Source organism: Hypomesus nipponensis, chromosome 1, assembly GCF_054491055.1.
Source record: "Hypomesus nipponensis isolate SF chromosome 1, ASM5449105v1, whole genome shotgun sequence".
Lineage (NCBI taxonomy): Eukaryota > Metazoa > Chordata > Actinopteri > Osmeriformes > Osmeridae > Hypomesus > Hypomesus nipponensis.
Genome location: NC_140361.1, coordinates 54,070 through 70,293, shown reverse-complemented (window position 1 = coordinate 70,293; position 16,224 = coordinate 54,070). Strand labels below are relative to the sequence as shown.

Below are 16,224 nucleotides of genomic sequence, written 5' to 3'. Positions count from 1 at the left end.
TAATTTTTAACTTGTTAAACTACTTGCCCTTATGTTTCTTCCCATTGGCACTTGGTTGCTTATCACAATGTATGCTCATGTTTTGGCTTCCTGCAATGTTTTGGGGGGCTATCTCGTTTATGATCATTGACCTATGCACTTTTTATGAGATCACACATTCGTGATTTTCACCTCAGTAACAATGCAGTCATGGCTGTTAAATGCCTTCTCTTTACATTCTCATCATTGCATGTTCAAAAAGTACAAATTTGCAAGGAATTAATGCACTACACTTTCACTCACAATGTGTTCTTCACTCATATTTCCAGTTCTGCAAACTGTACAAGTCGTGATGTCATCAGAACGCCACCACCAATACAGGTACAAGTGCACGAGTTCTAAACTGGCAACCTTTTATTTTGGACAGAGCCACTGAAGAAGGTCTCCTCCAAATATAGGCTTTAGGTACGTAGGCTCCTGTTTCAGTTGGTCATAGTATATCAGTGTCCCTGTAACTTATGAACAAAATATTCTCGATACGGAGTTCGGTGTTTTTGTTGACGTATAAACTTGCGGGGATTCAACTGCGTCAGCTTCTTGAAAGCGCGTGCATCGTATTGTGCGACCAATTGAGGCAAAATCAACTTGTTTATTGATGCCTACACTATTAATTAACAAATAAAAAAGAGTAATAAAAGCCTGTATTCGATACTGTCAGTGTTGGATAAGTAGCCTGAGCCGAAGCTACAGGTGTATTGCCATACTAGGAGAACTCGACACTTCCTGATAACAGCGAATGCCGAATGACAGTGACACGACACCAGCACACCTTTCGGTGTCATTTCTGATTGTCAGTCGCTGTAATAGCAATATGTTTTATGAAAGACCTGCGCAGTGCTATGTAATATTAAGATTCTACCAGACTTTGGAAATAACGAAGTAGAATACAAATAGTTTAATACCCTACTTTGTTACTGTACTGAAGTAGATTTTTCAGGTATCAGTACTTCACTTGCAATTAATTTGTCTGACAACATATTTACTTTCACTTTTTACACAAATATCTGTAGTTAATGCCTCTTACATTTTCAAGCCAGGCTCGTTACTTGGTTACTGGTTTTAATCTGTATTTGATGGTTTTTCATTTCCTGGCTATAACGCACAACAAACGTAATATAGTCTACTAAGCTACCATGGAGCAAGCAGAAGGCAACAAGAAAAAGATTTTCCAAAAAATGTTGGTAATCATTGATGAGTACTTGATGAGGACTCTACTGTACTCTATTGTACTCTGCTCAAAAAATACAGTTTCGAAAGGTTAACAAAATATTTTGGAAAAAAACTTTGTGAAAAAAAAATTGTTTTTTTGTTTGGCAAGGTTGAAAGAATGTATGCATCATTGATGAGTACTTGATGAGAATGACACTAACTGTACTCTATTGTGCTCTGCTCTGCTTTACTCCGCTCTGTTTTAGGCTTCTCTGTTCTCCTGTCCACTCTCTTCCTTTCACTGTGTGTATCAAAAGTTTGAAAACATCATTTTTTACCTTTAAAAAAAAAGTTTTGAAAGGTTTTTCAAAAGATTTCCCCCAAACTTCTGTTTCATTGATGAGGACTCTACTCTTCTCTACTCGTGCTCGGCTTTAAACTACTCTAGGCTACTTTAGGCTCTTCTCTGTTCTCCTCTCCTCTCTTCTTCTCCTTTCACTGTGTGTGAAGGTAAAAATATTGTGTTGTGTGTGAAAAAACGTTTTGGATGAGACAGAGGGAGTTAGCGATGTCTACATGACTGAGAATAGAGGGAAAAAGTGTAGTCAGTACTTTTCAACTTTTACCAGTCTTTTTAAACATGAGTATCTGTACTTATACTTGAGTAAAGAATGTGTGTACTTTGGCCATCTCTGGATATAACACTGCACTGTTGATACATTTACAAGGCTCTCAAGTTTTATCCAAAGTTTGTTGTGAGATTACCGTACCTGTCATGCAAGGGACAATTGCATGACATTTTCTGAAGGGCAATTTTGAAGGGGGACACCAAAAGTATTGATGTAATACATTACCTACGTTGTATATTTGGGAGGACACATTTTATTTTTCCTAGGATTGTTGGGTCGTATCCCCCGCATCCCCCCCTGGGATTTCTGCCAATGCAGCTATGAACTCCGCAGAAAACGTACCTCCGTATGCCTGCACCTCGTCCCTAATGTAATTTTGTCACTTTTTTCCCAGTATGACCACTGTTGCCTGATGCATGAGGCTCCATCAGAGCAGACAGCCCTCTTCAAAGATGGAGGAGTTGGCCCTCCGGGGGCAGGATGGCAGGACCAGAGAGGCTTCCCAGTACATGGAGCCCTCTCTGGGGCAGGAAAGCAGGCCCACTCAGCACAGAGAGAGGCAAGGAGGCAAGGTAAGCACAGCTTAGAGACTGATGTGGTCACAGTTTAGAGATGGGCAAGCTCATATAAACATTTTGGAAAATGAATGTATTGCTATTTTCTAATGTATCTAGGCAAAAATGAATCAATTTCATAGTTATTTAAAAAAAGTTTACTTTATTTTAAAATTTACACCCGTATTTTCGTGTTAAACCTACTCTAATGCTTACGTTACGTTTTCACATGCTCCTACACAAGAAATAATATAATAAAACCAAGAGTTTACGAGATATAGTAACAATGACGTATAGAGACAGTGACTGCCTGTCATTCTGATAATCAAAATAAGATAATCCCACATGTAGCACGGTCTATGATGATTGTAATTACTTGGCATTTTAATAATCAAGTTCCTGCCTCAATCTCTCAAAGGAGCCCTGCTCTTTTAACAGTTGTTCTGATCAGCTTGACAGCCAAAAATATTCTCAACTTACTGCATTTACCTTCACAACTAATTGTATTGTTAATTTAATTTCACAAATAAATTAAACATCCATCATAGTGGTCTTTAGTGGTCTCCCAGGTCATTTGCTATTTCTGAGTTTATCAATGGTTTCTTGCTTCTTCCAAACTAAATTAGTTAATTTTGACAGACCAAACATATATGTCCAGGATCTAGACACAATATGTTTTAATCCTTTAAGCCCCCACAAAAAATCTAAAAATTACTTTACTGTGATTCATATTTTGTTCAACAGTAGACGTCCAATATAGGATTCTGTAAAGGATTGTGAAAGAAAACTCTTCAAATTGCACATATGCCAGTTTAGTTATGTTTAGTCATAACTAAACTGGGGGTCAGATGGCTGAGCAGTTAGGGCGTTGGGCTATTAATCAGAAGGTCGTTGGTTCGATTCCAGGCCGTGCAAATTGACGTTGTGTCCTTAGGCAAAGCACTTCACCCTACTTACTCGGGGGGGAATGTCCCTGTACTTACTGTAAGTTGCTCTGGATAAGAGCGTCTGCTAAATGACTAAATGTAAATGTAGTCAAGATCAAACATTTGAAGGCACATAAATGTAAGGAAAATAACTTTTCAATTTAGGCCATCTTTAATATAATAGATGCAGCTCTGCATTAATTTTATGTTTAGAGTGGCAGAGGAATTTAAGTTGATGCATAAAAAGCACGTGGGGGACAGACCCCCGCTTAAATATTTCCCCCCCGACATTGGCCACAGCCAAGGTGTTCCCTATTTGACCACATTGGAGGTGGCAACCGTAGTTGCTACGCCCAAAATTTTACCAATTGAAAAACGGCTTTGTTTATTTTACTCAAAGAAAAAAATATGTTGCGGTCAAATAAAGGCAAAAACATTTGATTGCGCGCTACGCATGCTCGCATTAACCATTGATCTTCTGAACTAACATCACATCTAACTCAGAATGTGCATGCATTAGCAGGGCAGGGCAGCTGTGGTGGCGTATACGGAGGCTGGTTCTGGTGGGTAGGTCTGGATCAAAGTCTAGGGACTGTTTTTACTCCCACTTATACGTAAAGCACCTCCGTGGATGGGGGGGGTCGCAAGTCACTGGCACCATTATATTAGGGGTTGTGGGCTGAAATGTTTGAGAACCCCTGCTCTCGGTGGCACTGTTATCTCCTCTGGATATAATTTTTCGTGATGTTAACATTAATTTGCTAAAAGTTTTCTGGTCAAATTTGAATAGATCTTGGCTAGTAGTGTGCATTGAATATGTGATGTAATGTTGAATGAACACTACATTTTGTATTGCTTGAGGGAAGCTGAAGTGCAAAGAGAGAGAAAATAAAATGTTGTTTCATTGTCTTCTGCAGGAGCAAATAATGATAAAAACCCACCCATGAGTTGTGCCTGTTCATGCCCTGAACACATTCGTTACAATGGCATAGCGCTGTGTATTATGGCCTACATCTTTTTTTTCAATCAAAAATGCTCTGCGCTGGTTAGGGGGTATTTGTCTGAAAAAATATTTCACAAGGGGTACATCACGGAAAAAGGTTGAGAACCACTGAGTTAGCCTACTGCATTCAATCAGCGACCCAATTCAAAAGCTGCTCACAGCTTTCAATTTTCAACCCAGCGTGTGTTAGCATGAGCGAAGTATGGTTTTCAGGTGGTAGGCCACACCATATTCAATGTCGAACTATGAAAAATAAACCGTTGGCAGAGTTTGCATTCAATGTTTTTTGAGTCACCCGGTACTTTGTAAATGTAAATGTACTGTAAATGAAATGCTGCCATACCACAGATTTCTTTGCCATTTTGCCTAATAACACCGACAAGTAGGCTATGGCAGAGTTTGTAGTTTGGCAGCCATTTGTGCTCGTGCCGTGTGCAAAAAGCAACCAAACAAAGCACAGATTAACGAAAGGGAAAACAAGAATACATTTTCTTTCAAATATATATTTTTTGAGTTGCTTTATTTGTCTTAAATAATATAATCTACAATTTCACTTGAAAATGTCTTTAATTCAGCAATGGTGACACAAGCGGGAATCAGATCTCACACTGCCATACGGCGGCTCGACTAAAAAAATCTTAGTCGACCAAGAGCATATCGACCAGAAAAACGACTCGTCGACTGAGTGGGGACAGCCCTAATGATTTGCATAAAATGTTTTAAAAGGGTAAACAAATGTCAAATTTTCCCTAAAAACTATAGTTCTTAAAACTATGAAACTATCTTCTCCAGAGTGGCTGGTGCCATTAGGGCCGTGCTGAACTGGGTCAGACTGCGAGCCTCATGTTGCCCTGCAGGGAGAAGCATTTGTATTGGCAGGTTTATTAGAAAAGCAACATCCTTCTAATACACCTGGATATGGGTCACCTCATGAAACACAAGCATCATTGTACTGCATTGTATTGCTTCAGTAATATGCCCAAAAATATAGACTTCTATGTCAAACTCTTTGCCCAATAAAATGGCACAAATAGAGCAGCCAAAACCCATAAACACTGTCCAGTCTTGTGTGTGTGCAAGATGTTTGAGTGCTTGATCTGTGTGTGTTTGATCTGTGTGTGTTTGATCTGTGCGTGTTTGATCTGTGTGTGTTTGATCTGTGTGTGTTTGATCTGTGTGTGTTTGATCTGTGTGTGTTTGATCTGTGTGTGTTTGATCTGTGTGTGTTTGATCTGTGTGTGTTCAATCTGTGTGTGCTTGATCTGTGTGTGTTCGATCTGTGTGTGCTTGATCTGTGTGTGTTTGATCTGTGTGTGTTTGATCTGTGTGTGTTTGATCTGTGTGTGTTTGATCTGTGTGTGTTCGATCTGTGTGTGCTTGATCTGTGTGTGTTTGATCTGTGTGTGTTCGATCTGTGTGTGCTTGATCTGTGTGTGTTCGATCTGTGTGTGCTTGATCTGTGTGTGTTCGATCTGTGTGTGTTCGATCTGTGTGTGCTTGATCTGTGTGTGTTCGATCTGTGTGTGCTTGATCTGTGTGTGTAGGGTGTATCCAGAGAGGCCCTCAGCCTCTCAGGGGAGCCTGAGGGGGCTCCTGGTGACATCATCGGTCTGGGACAGAAGGTGGAGGAAGACATGCTCTATGGTGACATAATCATGATAAATCTAAGCAGCTCTGAGCTGGCTCCTTCCAACACTGTGAGCAGTCTACAGGTCCTCAAGCAGCAATATCAGCACCAGCCTCAACGACAACATCACCACCAACTACAATATTATCATCATCATCAACAACAACTAGAACTCCAGCCACAGCCTCAGATGGCCCTCTGCAAGGCCCGGTACAACTTTGACCCCAAGCAGCTGGGTCTGGAGGACTGCAAGGACTGCCTCCCCTTCCTCAAGGTTAGTCTGGAACCTGAGTGAGGCAGGGAGACAGAATGCAGGGAGACAGAGAAGTAGGGTCCCTGTACTTACTGTAAGTCACTCTGGATAAGAGCGTATGCTAAATGACTAAATGTAGGGAGAGAGAGAGGAAAGGGTGTGCATGTGTTCTTCAGTTATACAGGGAACCTGTATACTTAAGAACTTGGTTAGGTTTCTGGTCTTTAAGGGAAGGCATGTCTGCATGATTCATCCCTGTGTTGGGTTAGTGTCAGGGTTAGTGTTGGCATTGCAGGCTGTAATTAAAGTATAAGTAGGGTTTTTTTGCCAAGAGCTTAGTGGCTGCTAGGACTCCTATGGCTCACACACCCACACTCTCTGTCTGAGTAGTGCTGTGTGTGTGCTGTGAAACACCTCACCTGGCAAGCTACTAATATGACAGTACATTGAACATTTACATCCTTTAGCATTTATGCAAAGCAACATACAAAGACTGCATGTCAAAAGTATAGCAGAAAACCAAAAATCAGAAGCGCATCAAACTGCATTTCAATGGTCAGACTTAAGGAACAGTTGTATCAGACACGGTATAACCACATCTCAGCTACCAGGCATAGTTCACTACTGTTAATGTCTGTATGACAAATCCCAGCACCCTCATGTTGAACTCATCCTGTTTGCTCATTACTAGTTGAAATGCAGGTTTCTAAATCACTGCCAGCTCTTCAACCATACTATTTCTAGATTGCTTTTCCTTGCTTTCTATTCATGGAGTTTTGAAAAAGCTCAGAGACAGCAAGAAGCAGAGCCAGAGGCATGCGCTGGACAGCTCCATTGGAGACTGCTCTCCTAACACTGTTTCAGAGAGACCGTTATATAAGAACCTTGAAGCACACACTCTCCATTAAAGCATACTGTATCTGGGCTGTTTTTTTTTAAGCAGATAGTCAGATGGGTTAAGAAAGGCTGGTCATCCTAAAAGAGGCCTTGGCCTGCTCTAATCTCTCTCTCCCTCTCTCTACCCTTCTCCCTCTTTTTCCTTCTCACTCACTCTCTCTCTCTCTCTCACTCTCCCTCACTCTCTCTTACTCTCTCTTTCAACCCCATTCCCTCCATCTCTCTCCTCTCACACACATGGACACTGCCTCACTTGCTTGCTCAGTTATTTAACACACCACCCTATTCCCTCCCCTCTCTCTCCTCCCCTTCCCCTGACTCTGCCTCTCCTCTCTAAGGGAGACCTCTTCGCAGTCATCAGGAGAGTAGATGACGACTGGATTGAAGGGAAGCTCGGGGACAAAGTTGGGATTTTTCCTCTTCAATTTACAGAGGTCAGTGGTCTTTCCTTTTCCTTTTTGTCTACCTTTCTTTCTCTACCAAGCATGTCAGGTTTCATATCTGCCCTTTCTCCAATGCTTGTTGATGAGTGGACCGTGAAGTCCTCAACTCTGAAGCAGCTGCTTGATTCTACTCTTTGATGCATCAAGAGATGTCAGTCCTTAGGTCCCCCTTGTCTGTGTAGCCAACCGATTACTTGGTTTTCTCTGAAATTGCAGTTTACACACATACACACACACACACACACACACAGACAAGTGCATCACTGTTTTAGAGTTAAAGAAATGATGAAACAACCTATCTTCGTTATTCTCCTTTCTTCTCTTCTCTTCTCTCCATTCCCCTCTTCTCCTATCCTTTGCTCTCGTGCAACCACGTATGAAGTCAAAGAAATGCTTTCTCTGCTTGAATGGCATAACAACACATCCATCACAGAGTGAGAGTGTTATGCCTTTCTGCTTGCCTGCCTGTCTGTCTTACCACCTCCCTGCACAGCACTAGTCACCACTGTGTGTCTGCCTGACTGCCTGACTGTCTGTCTGCTTGACTGTCTGCCTAACCAACCAGTGTAAGGCCTAAGGGAGGTTAGTGAGGACGATATTTAGAAGACGCATAGCTGTAGAGACAGTGGGAGAAGGCAGGAGTAGAGGCAGTAGAGAGACAGGGAGAAGTCAGTAGAGAAAAGGAGGGATTTATTTTATGATTTATTTTATGATCAGTTATTTTTTGTAAGATGTGGAATTGACTGAGAGTTTCTGACTGGGGGATATATTTCTGTTTTCTCTGTGTTCTGAGTTTTCAGTTTTTCTTGTAATCTCTCTTGTTTATCTATGTCAGACACTAACTGTTTCCATTCTCTTCAAGCCAAACTCTGCGGCTGCCAAGCTTCTCAAGGGAAGGAACAAAGTGAGTGACTCGTCAGATTATCCCCCTCAACTAGGAAGCGGTAATGGGACCAAGCTTGACCGGAACACTGCTGATGTGTCCAACTGGACAGCAGTCGTAGGGGCACCCCAGGGTCCTGCCAAGATCCCCAACATCCATGACCTTCCAGCCCAGGCCCCCCAGGCACCACCCCCCCACTACATCACGCTGAAGCGCCCCCCCCAAGGCCGCCCCCCCGGCCTCCCCAGGCCCCTACAGCCCCGGGACCCCCCCCACAACTTGACCAGCACGGTTCAGCACTCTGGGACCTTCTTACAGCGTGTCAAGCACTGCTCTCAACACACACACAGATACCGGTCACACGTGAGGTCACAGTGTGTGTGTGTGTGTGTGTGTGTGTGTGTGTGCTGGGAAGAAACAAACAGGGTATGTCAAGTGTTTATGGGATGTCTTTCTTTGGGAGATACTTATTCTACTTAAGCTTGTTGTCCTGCAGTTGTTGAGAGTCTTCATGCTTTTTGATTCCTCTAATAATAGGCAGAGGAGGATAACACTGCAGGAGGATCACACTAGACAGTGAAACACTGTCTAGTGGAAGTAGAAGTGTGAGGAAAGAGGATGCTTACTTCTCCAGCTCAGTCTCTTTCTATCCTTCTTACATGCTTATGATGATGACTCACTAGGCAGCAGGGTTAGTTACATAACAAACCCCTCCTCTCCTCTGGTTCAGATCTCCTACCTATTTCTCTTTACTGAGAAGGTAAGACTCTTTTTTGGATGAAAATAGCAAAATTAGGCCCTGCCTCAGTTTAGAGTGGGCTTTCTAAATGCCTACTGACTCCAGTGAACCAGGAGGAGTGGATGAGATGAGGAGTGGTGAGGAGAGGAGGCGTGGAGGAGAAAGGGAGAGATGAAGAATGGTGTCATGATGGAGGAGAGGAGTGGAGAAGAAGATGAGGAGTGGTGTAGAGATGGAGGAGAGGAGTCGAGTGGAGTAGAGAGGGACTGGAGGAGAGGAGGAGTGGAGAGAAAGAGAGGAGGAGATGAGGAATGGTGTAAATGGACGAGTGAATTGGAGTGTAGGAGACAAGTGGAGTGGAGAGAGAAAGGAGTAAGAGGGCGAGTCGGGAGAGACTACAAGTAGGAAATACAGAGAAACAATGAGTTATTCTAGTACATCAGTAGGCTGGTAACTGTATATCCATCTCCCTCTCTCCTTCTATTTTCTGTTACTCTCCTGTCTTTCATATGGCATGAATACTGCATGGCACTAGAAACTGGCAATGATGACCGCCAGGCCTTTAGTTTCTAGATCTGTCTCTTTTTTTTTCATCTCTTAGAACACCTCACTCACTTCAAATAGGTTGTCAGTTGCTCTATATGAAAAGCTTTGAAAGAGACATACTGTAAAGCATCTACATTTACATTCATTCATTTAGCAGACACTTTTATCCGAAGCGACTTCCAAGAGAGAGCTTTACAAAAGTGCATAGGTCTCTGATCATAACCGAGATATCCCAAAACATTGCGGGTAGCCAAACATGAAGCATACATTGTGAAAAATAAATGAATAAATAAAATAAGTGCCAAAGGGAAGATCCATAAGAGCATGTAGTTTAACAAGTTACAATTAAACAACATGAACATGTATCTAAAGTATCTGCCATTGACAGAAGGTAGAATAATGAAGTACCATTACCCAGTATCTTGACAGGCAGGCAGCCTGTCCATTACCCAGTATCTTGACAGGCAGGCAGCCTGTCCATTACCCAGTATCTTGACAGGCAGGCAGCCTGTCCATTACCCAGTATCTTGACAGGCAGGCAGCCTGTCCATTACCCAGTATCTTGACAGGCAGGCAGCCTGTCCATTACCCAGTATCTTGACAGGCAGGCAGCCTGTCCATTACCCAGTATCTTGACAGGCAGGCAGCCTGTCCATTACCCAGTATCTTGACAGGCAGGCAGCCTGTCCATTACCCAGTATCTTGACAGGCAGGCAGCCTGTCCATTACCCAGTATCTTGACAGGCAGGCAGCCTGTCCATTACCCAGTATCTTGACAGGCAGGCAGCCTGTCCATTACCCAGTATCTTGACAGGCAGGCAGCCTGTCCATTACCCAGTATCTTGACATGCAGGCAGCCTGTCCATTACCCAGTATCTTGACAGGCAGGCAGCCTGTCCATTACCCAGTATCTTGACAGGCAGGCAGCCTGTCCATTACCCAGTATCTTGACAGGCAGGCAGCCTGTCCATTACCCAGTATCTTGACAGGCAGGCAGCCGGTCCTCAGGCTAACTTAGTCTCACAGCGCTTCTTTTCACTCAGCACACGTAATAACGGCATCTTAGCCATGAGTCTGAAGAGCAGCTTTATGTGAATGCTTTGTCTAAATGGGAGCCCCTCGAGGCTGATTTCCCCTGACCTCCACAGGAACGTGCTGCTAATTCTCACCAAGATGCAAATGAGTTCACATCTGGATAATGATGGAAATGAGCATAATTACAATAACAGTTGTTGTCCTTGAAACAAGCCTTGGAAGGACGCCACTTCCATAGCTACGTGTGGTTGTTTTAAGTCATAGAGAAGAAATCTGTAATTCCCTGTGTAGTGACTGAAATTAACAGCATCCTTAATGGTGCAGAGGGGACAGACTGAAGTGAGAAGAAAAGAGAGAGATATTGGGGGTAAAGAAAGTGATATGGAGGGAGGTAGAGGAAGAAAAATAGTGAGAGCGGGAAAGAGAGAGAGAGGGAGAGAGCAAGAGAGGGAAAGAGTGAGGGAGAGAGAGAGAGAGAGGAAGCAGCGTCATGGTTGACTCACTGTTGTGCTAGGGGACGAGAGAGCCTGTCCCCAAAAAGAGTAAAGATATTGGAGCCTAGAGTCAGATACTATTAATCCCTGATTTGTTCATCATTGTTTTTTACGTCTCAGAGTGGGAGGGAGGAAGAGGCTTTGTTTGTATTATGTCTTATATATTTATAATATTTACTAAGTTATAGTAAATGAATTTACTGATATAGCTGTAGATGTAGCTGTAGATGTCAGCAGACAATCTAATGTGCTGAGATGGTTACCGAGGCTACATCAGGTGTTTATACTTGCTTGAATGCATGTCTGTTTACAGAATATCCTCAATATCTCATACTTTCTTTTCCTTTATGGTTTCTTCCTCTGTCTTTCCCTCTTCCATTCTCCTCCTCATCTGTCTCTCTTCTTCTCCTCCACATCTCTATCCTCCTCTATCTCTATTCTCTGTCTGTCTTCTCTATCTCTCTCTCTTATTTATGTCTGTCTTCTCTGGTTCTCTGTGTCAGGGTGAGAGGAAGATGAACGAGACTCCTCCCACTATCACTATGGCTCTGATCAACCCCCAGACCTCTTCCTCCTCTTCTCCAGCCGACACCAAACTGCCATCTTCCACCCAGCAGCTCTCCATCAGTGTGTGAGTAACGACTAGCAGGTAGCTATACTCCCAGAAAGAGAGAGAGGGAACAGTAATGACTTACGGGTAAGGGCTGTAGTCCCAGCAGTAATGACTGGTGGGCAAGGGCTGTTGTCCCAGCAGTATTGATGGTGTTCTTGTTGCCTTGTGATGGTGTTCTTGTTGCCTAATGATGGTGTTCTTGTTGCCTAGTGATGATGTTCTTTTTGCCTAGTGATGGTGTTCTTGTTGCCCCAGGTGTGCTGCTCTGTACTCCTACAAGCCCCGGCGTTCAGAGGAGCTGGAGCTGAGGAGGGGGGAGATGGTGGGCGTGTACGGCAGTTTCAAGGAGGGTTGGCTCCGCGGCCTGTCACTTAGGACGGGTAAAGTGGGCATTCTGCCCGGCAACTATGTTACCCCAGTGCTCAGGTAAGAGGGCGGGACCCTAGATAACTTTGAGAGAACTTAGCTGGATGTGAAGAATGAATGGAATTTTAATCAGGACTGTGATGTAGCTGGCTACTGTGATTGGAGGAGGAACCAATAAGAGAACTGTTCACTTTCAAGAAGTTTACCTCTACACACTGTACCATGTTATGTTGGTCCGCAAATAACCTCTTTGTATCTGATTCTCCTGCTATAGAACTTCAGCCAGGCTTCTAGAATCAAAAGTTGCTTCTGTGGCCTCCGGAACAGTGCCTGGAAAAAGAACGTCGGGTTCCAAAGGCCCAGCGGTGGTCGTCGCTCTCAACAGAGTTGATTCAGAAGGAACCTCATTCTCAGCAGGACAGGCCCCGTCTGGCAGTGGGGGGGGGCAGCCTGTGTTGTCATCAACAGGCGCAGGGAGAATGTCCCAGAACGGGGGGTCCCAAGGATGGGACAAAGTCAGACGAGCCTTCCATTCATTACATAGAGGTGAGAGAAGGGACCTAACGTTCATAGTGCTCAAATATAGTGCTTTGTAAACATGTATATTCAGGCTGTCTTGATAGACCTGAAGTTTACAGGTGTAATTTACTTTTCTAGTCAAGCAGATTGACCCTAACCTCCCTCATACCACATTTCAATGTGCAATAGCTTACAATACAATACTTACAATAACTTGCACTGCTGAACCGTAATGCAGTTCCTATGTAATTAGTGTTGTATCTAAATGTATTGCTACATAGATTGATGTTCGTCAATTGTAAGTTGATCTTTACATCATCAAAAAGGGGCATCCTACTAAAAACATTTACATTTACATTTATTAATTTAGAAGATGCTTCTATCCAAAGGGACTTCCAAGAGAGAGCTTTACAAAAGTGCATAGGTCAATGATCATGAACAATGTGATAGCCCCAAAAACATTGTGGGTAGCCAAAACATGAAGCATACATTGTGAAAAGCAAATAAGTGCCAATGGGAAGAAACACAAGAGCACAAGTTACAATTAAACAACATGAATCTCAAAAGTGCAAGAGTGTACCTGTAGGAAAGCAAGCAACAATAATATTATTCAAAGCGAGTAAAAGAAGTTAAATCAGTTACAACTAACCAACAAGAGAAACAAGTCCCTCAATAAGTCATTGTTTGCCTGGAGGAAACTGACATCAGGTCCAGCAAATAATTCCCCAGTACTGTACTGCCGTATTCCAGTCTTTAGTCTTTTCTTGAAGGTGGAGAGACAGTCAGCATCTCTGATGGAGGTGGGGAGGTGATTCCACCATTGGGGGGCCAGACAGGAGAAGAGCTTGGGTTGGGAGCGGGTGCTCTTGAGTGGTGGGACCACCAGAGGGTTGTCAGGAGAAGATCGTAGGTGGCGGGTGGGGGTGTAAGGCTGGAGGAGAGACTTGATGTAGTCGGGTGCAGTCCCGTTCACCGCTCGGAAGGTCAGTACCAGGGTTTTGGAGAATGAGGAGAATTCATCTGCTGTCAGGGAGGAGGGGGGGGGGGCGCGGAAGAGGTGGTTTAAGAAGGGTGGAGAAGGTAGAGAAAAGTTTGTGAGGGTTTGAGGCAGAGTTAATTTTGTTCAGGAAGTAGTGGGTTTTAGCACCAATTATGTGAGCAGAGAAGGATTTAAGGAGGGAGTGAAACTCAGGGTCCAGACCATCTTTGGACTTGCACCATCTCCTCAACTGCCCGAAGGGTGGACCGTTCTTCATGAATATCATCCGTGAGCCACAGGCAGGAGGGAGAAGATCGTGCAGGCCTGGTTGACGGGACAGAGAGTGTCAAGTGATGCAGTTAATATGGATAACAGGGTATTGGCGGTAGTGTCAGTGGGGTGGGACATGAACTTGTCAATGGGAGGGAGGGAGGATGTTACAATGGAGGAGAAATGGCAGGTGGATAGGGAGCGGAGGTTGCGACGGAAAGTTAGAAAGTTAGTAGGGGTGGGGAGAAAGGAGGAGTTGGGGGGAGAGAGACAGAGAACTGGATAAAGAGTTGATCAGAGATGTGTAATGGGGTTACAGAGGTTAAGTCAGTGATACAGTTATGTGTCAGGATGAGATCGAGCTGTTTGCCTACCCGGTGGGTCGCTGGTGTGTTCAGCAGCGTCAGGTCGAAGGAAGTCAGGAGAGACACCACAAAAACACTGCAGATGATGAGAATGGCTGCTGTGTGAGTCCCTGACCCCTGTTGTCCCCAGGCTCAGTTCAGAGAGGAAGCCATTACACCTCCTCCAGCTGGGGCCTCCAGCCACACGGCTACTCCCCTGCTCTGCCCAGGAAGAACCACAGCCTGCTGCCCCAGCCCGCATGGATGCTGGGGAGGACGTCTGAGCCCATAGCGCCCTCTGCTGCCAGCGTTGTGAAGGACAGAGAGTTGTTGGGCAGAAAGGCCTCCAGCATTCCTCAGTCCATCCTGGTGAGGCCAGAGGCAGGCAGGAACCACACAGACAAGGTATGCAAACACCACCTTACCCAAGCCTTTACCGTACCCCTTACTCTTTACCCAAGCCTTTACCCTACCCCTTACCTCCATAGATCCATGCAAGACGGATGTTTATGGATGTCAGTTTAGATGGAATATTTATAATCTGTTTTTTCAGGCCACCAAATCTGTGAGGTTTGTTACCCAGGATGAGCCAGGGTCTGTGGCTGGTGAGGAGAGCTGGCAGGGCGAGGTGTGGGCTCCCTCCCTCACACTGGGCCGCGACGGCCCCGGCATCCTCCTCAGAGATGACAGGGTGCTCAGGACGGCCTCTACAGACAACCTAACCTCTACTCAGAAACCTTCCTCATACTCACCCTCATCAACCTCACTGTCAGCACCATCACCAACACAGGCCAGTCCCAGCAGGTAGAGTGTGTATACATTGATTCATCCATGAAGCAAAACGCCAGCAACATCAAGCATAAGTATAGACTAATACACTTACACCCCTCCCCTCCTCCAGGCACAGGCTGACATCCTCCTACCGGGCCCACACAGACTCAGAGTTGAGTCTGACCAAGGGAGAGCTGGTGCTGGTCCATCCACACCGGCCTGACGGGCGGGTTCTGGTGACCCAGGAGAGCAGTGCCCAGACAGGCCTCTTCCACAGCAGCGTGCTCCACTTCCTAGAGAGGCTGAGCTGACTGGTGGTCTGCAGGGTTATGGGGGAGCTGACTGATGGTCTTTTGTCTTTTAAAGGAGGTTATGGCTGTACATGTATATTATTCATAAAAATGTGCTGTGTAATGTGTCATTTTGCTGTTGAATGTGTTGAAGATGAGATGACCGGCCTGCCAAAGCCAAAGCAAGCGTGTGTGGGTGTGGATGATGTATTGTGTGGATGTGTGTGTGTGGATGTAAATCCTATGTGTATGCGTGTTTGCATGTCTTCCAAGAGATTTACCCAACAAATGGCCAACCTGCACAAAATATATTTTTCCCTAGAAACGTTTAATACTGTGGTTAAGATAAAGTTCTAAAATGTATTTTGTGTATTTGTCTGTGGCCAGAAGTGTGTTAGTTGCATATACTTCAAACATCTGCACAAACTCACCTCTGACTTTAAGAGTGTTTTATGTGTTGACCTATATTATTGCACACTGTAGTCGGTGCCTTTGTAAAAAGATATGGTAATAAAAAATGCTTCCATCAACAATGTATGTGTCTCACTTTTCTAGACTTCAAGTGTGCAAAAAAGCCTTACCTTTACCTTTTTTTTTTTATACACACACACAGTGATAATATGTATTGGCGCTGAATGTAAAGAATGCACCCTGTTGTTCCATTTTACCCCCAACAAATAAGCGCTGCTCGTTCAGGCACGGCAATCGGGCAGCGCGCGTCATCCGCTCATTACCACACCTGTGGTAGTAGCACAAGCCCATTGGGCCACGTCCGATAAGACGGCATCCTCTTCTCCTCCGTGCTGTCTGTACGTTCTTTCCATCAGGGGGATATATCTATTGCTCCCTGCCTCA

General features: G+C 44.4%; 1 protein-coding gene across 4 annotated transcripts; it reads left to right on the top strand.

Annotated features, from left to right (window-relative positions):
• The first annotated feature begins 351 nt into the window (after positions 1–351).
• Positions 352–15,902, top strand: sh3rf2 (SH3 domain containing ring finger 2). 4 transcript variants are annotated; one of them, XM_084700925.1, is made up of 11 exons: positions 352–444; positions 2,212–2,389; positions 5,845–6,201; positions 7,416–7,511; positions 8,383–8,424; positions 11,721–11,848; positions 12,086–12,256; positions 12,471–12,742; positions 14,460–14,713; positions 14,862–15,112; positions 15,210–15,902. In XM_084700925.1, exons 2-11 carry the CDS (start codon positions 2,234–2,236, stop codon positions 15,388–15,390), a joined length of 1,908 nt encoding a protein of 635 aa, XP_084557051.1. In that variant the 5' UTR covers positions 352–444; positions 2,212–2,233; the 3' UTR covers positions 15,391–15,902. The 4 variants fall into 4 exon arrangements, with proteins under 4 accessions (XP_084557051.1, XP_084557046.1, XP_084556637.1 ...); XM_084700920.1 differs by having other exon boundaries at positions 8,383–8,766; XM_084700511.1 differs by having other exon boundaries at positions 8,383–8,829; positions 14,892–15,112.
• Positions 15,903–16,224: the final 322 nt, after the last annotated feature.

Coding starts and splice junctions, on each gene's coding strand:
- sh3rf2 (XM_084699803.1), top strand. CDS start 2,234: ATGAGGCTCCATCAGAGCAGACAGCCCTCTTCAAAGATGGAGGAGTTG. Junction 2,390..5,844: donor GAGAGAGGCAAGGAGGCAAG/GTAAGCACAGCT, acceptor CTGTGTGTGTAG/GGTGTATCCAGAGAGGCCCT. Junction 12,257..12,470: donor TATGTTACCCCAGTGCTCAG/GTAAGAGGGCGG, acceptor CTCCTGCTATAG/AACTTCAGCCAGGCTTCTAG.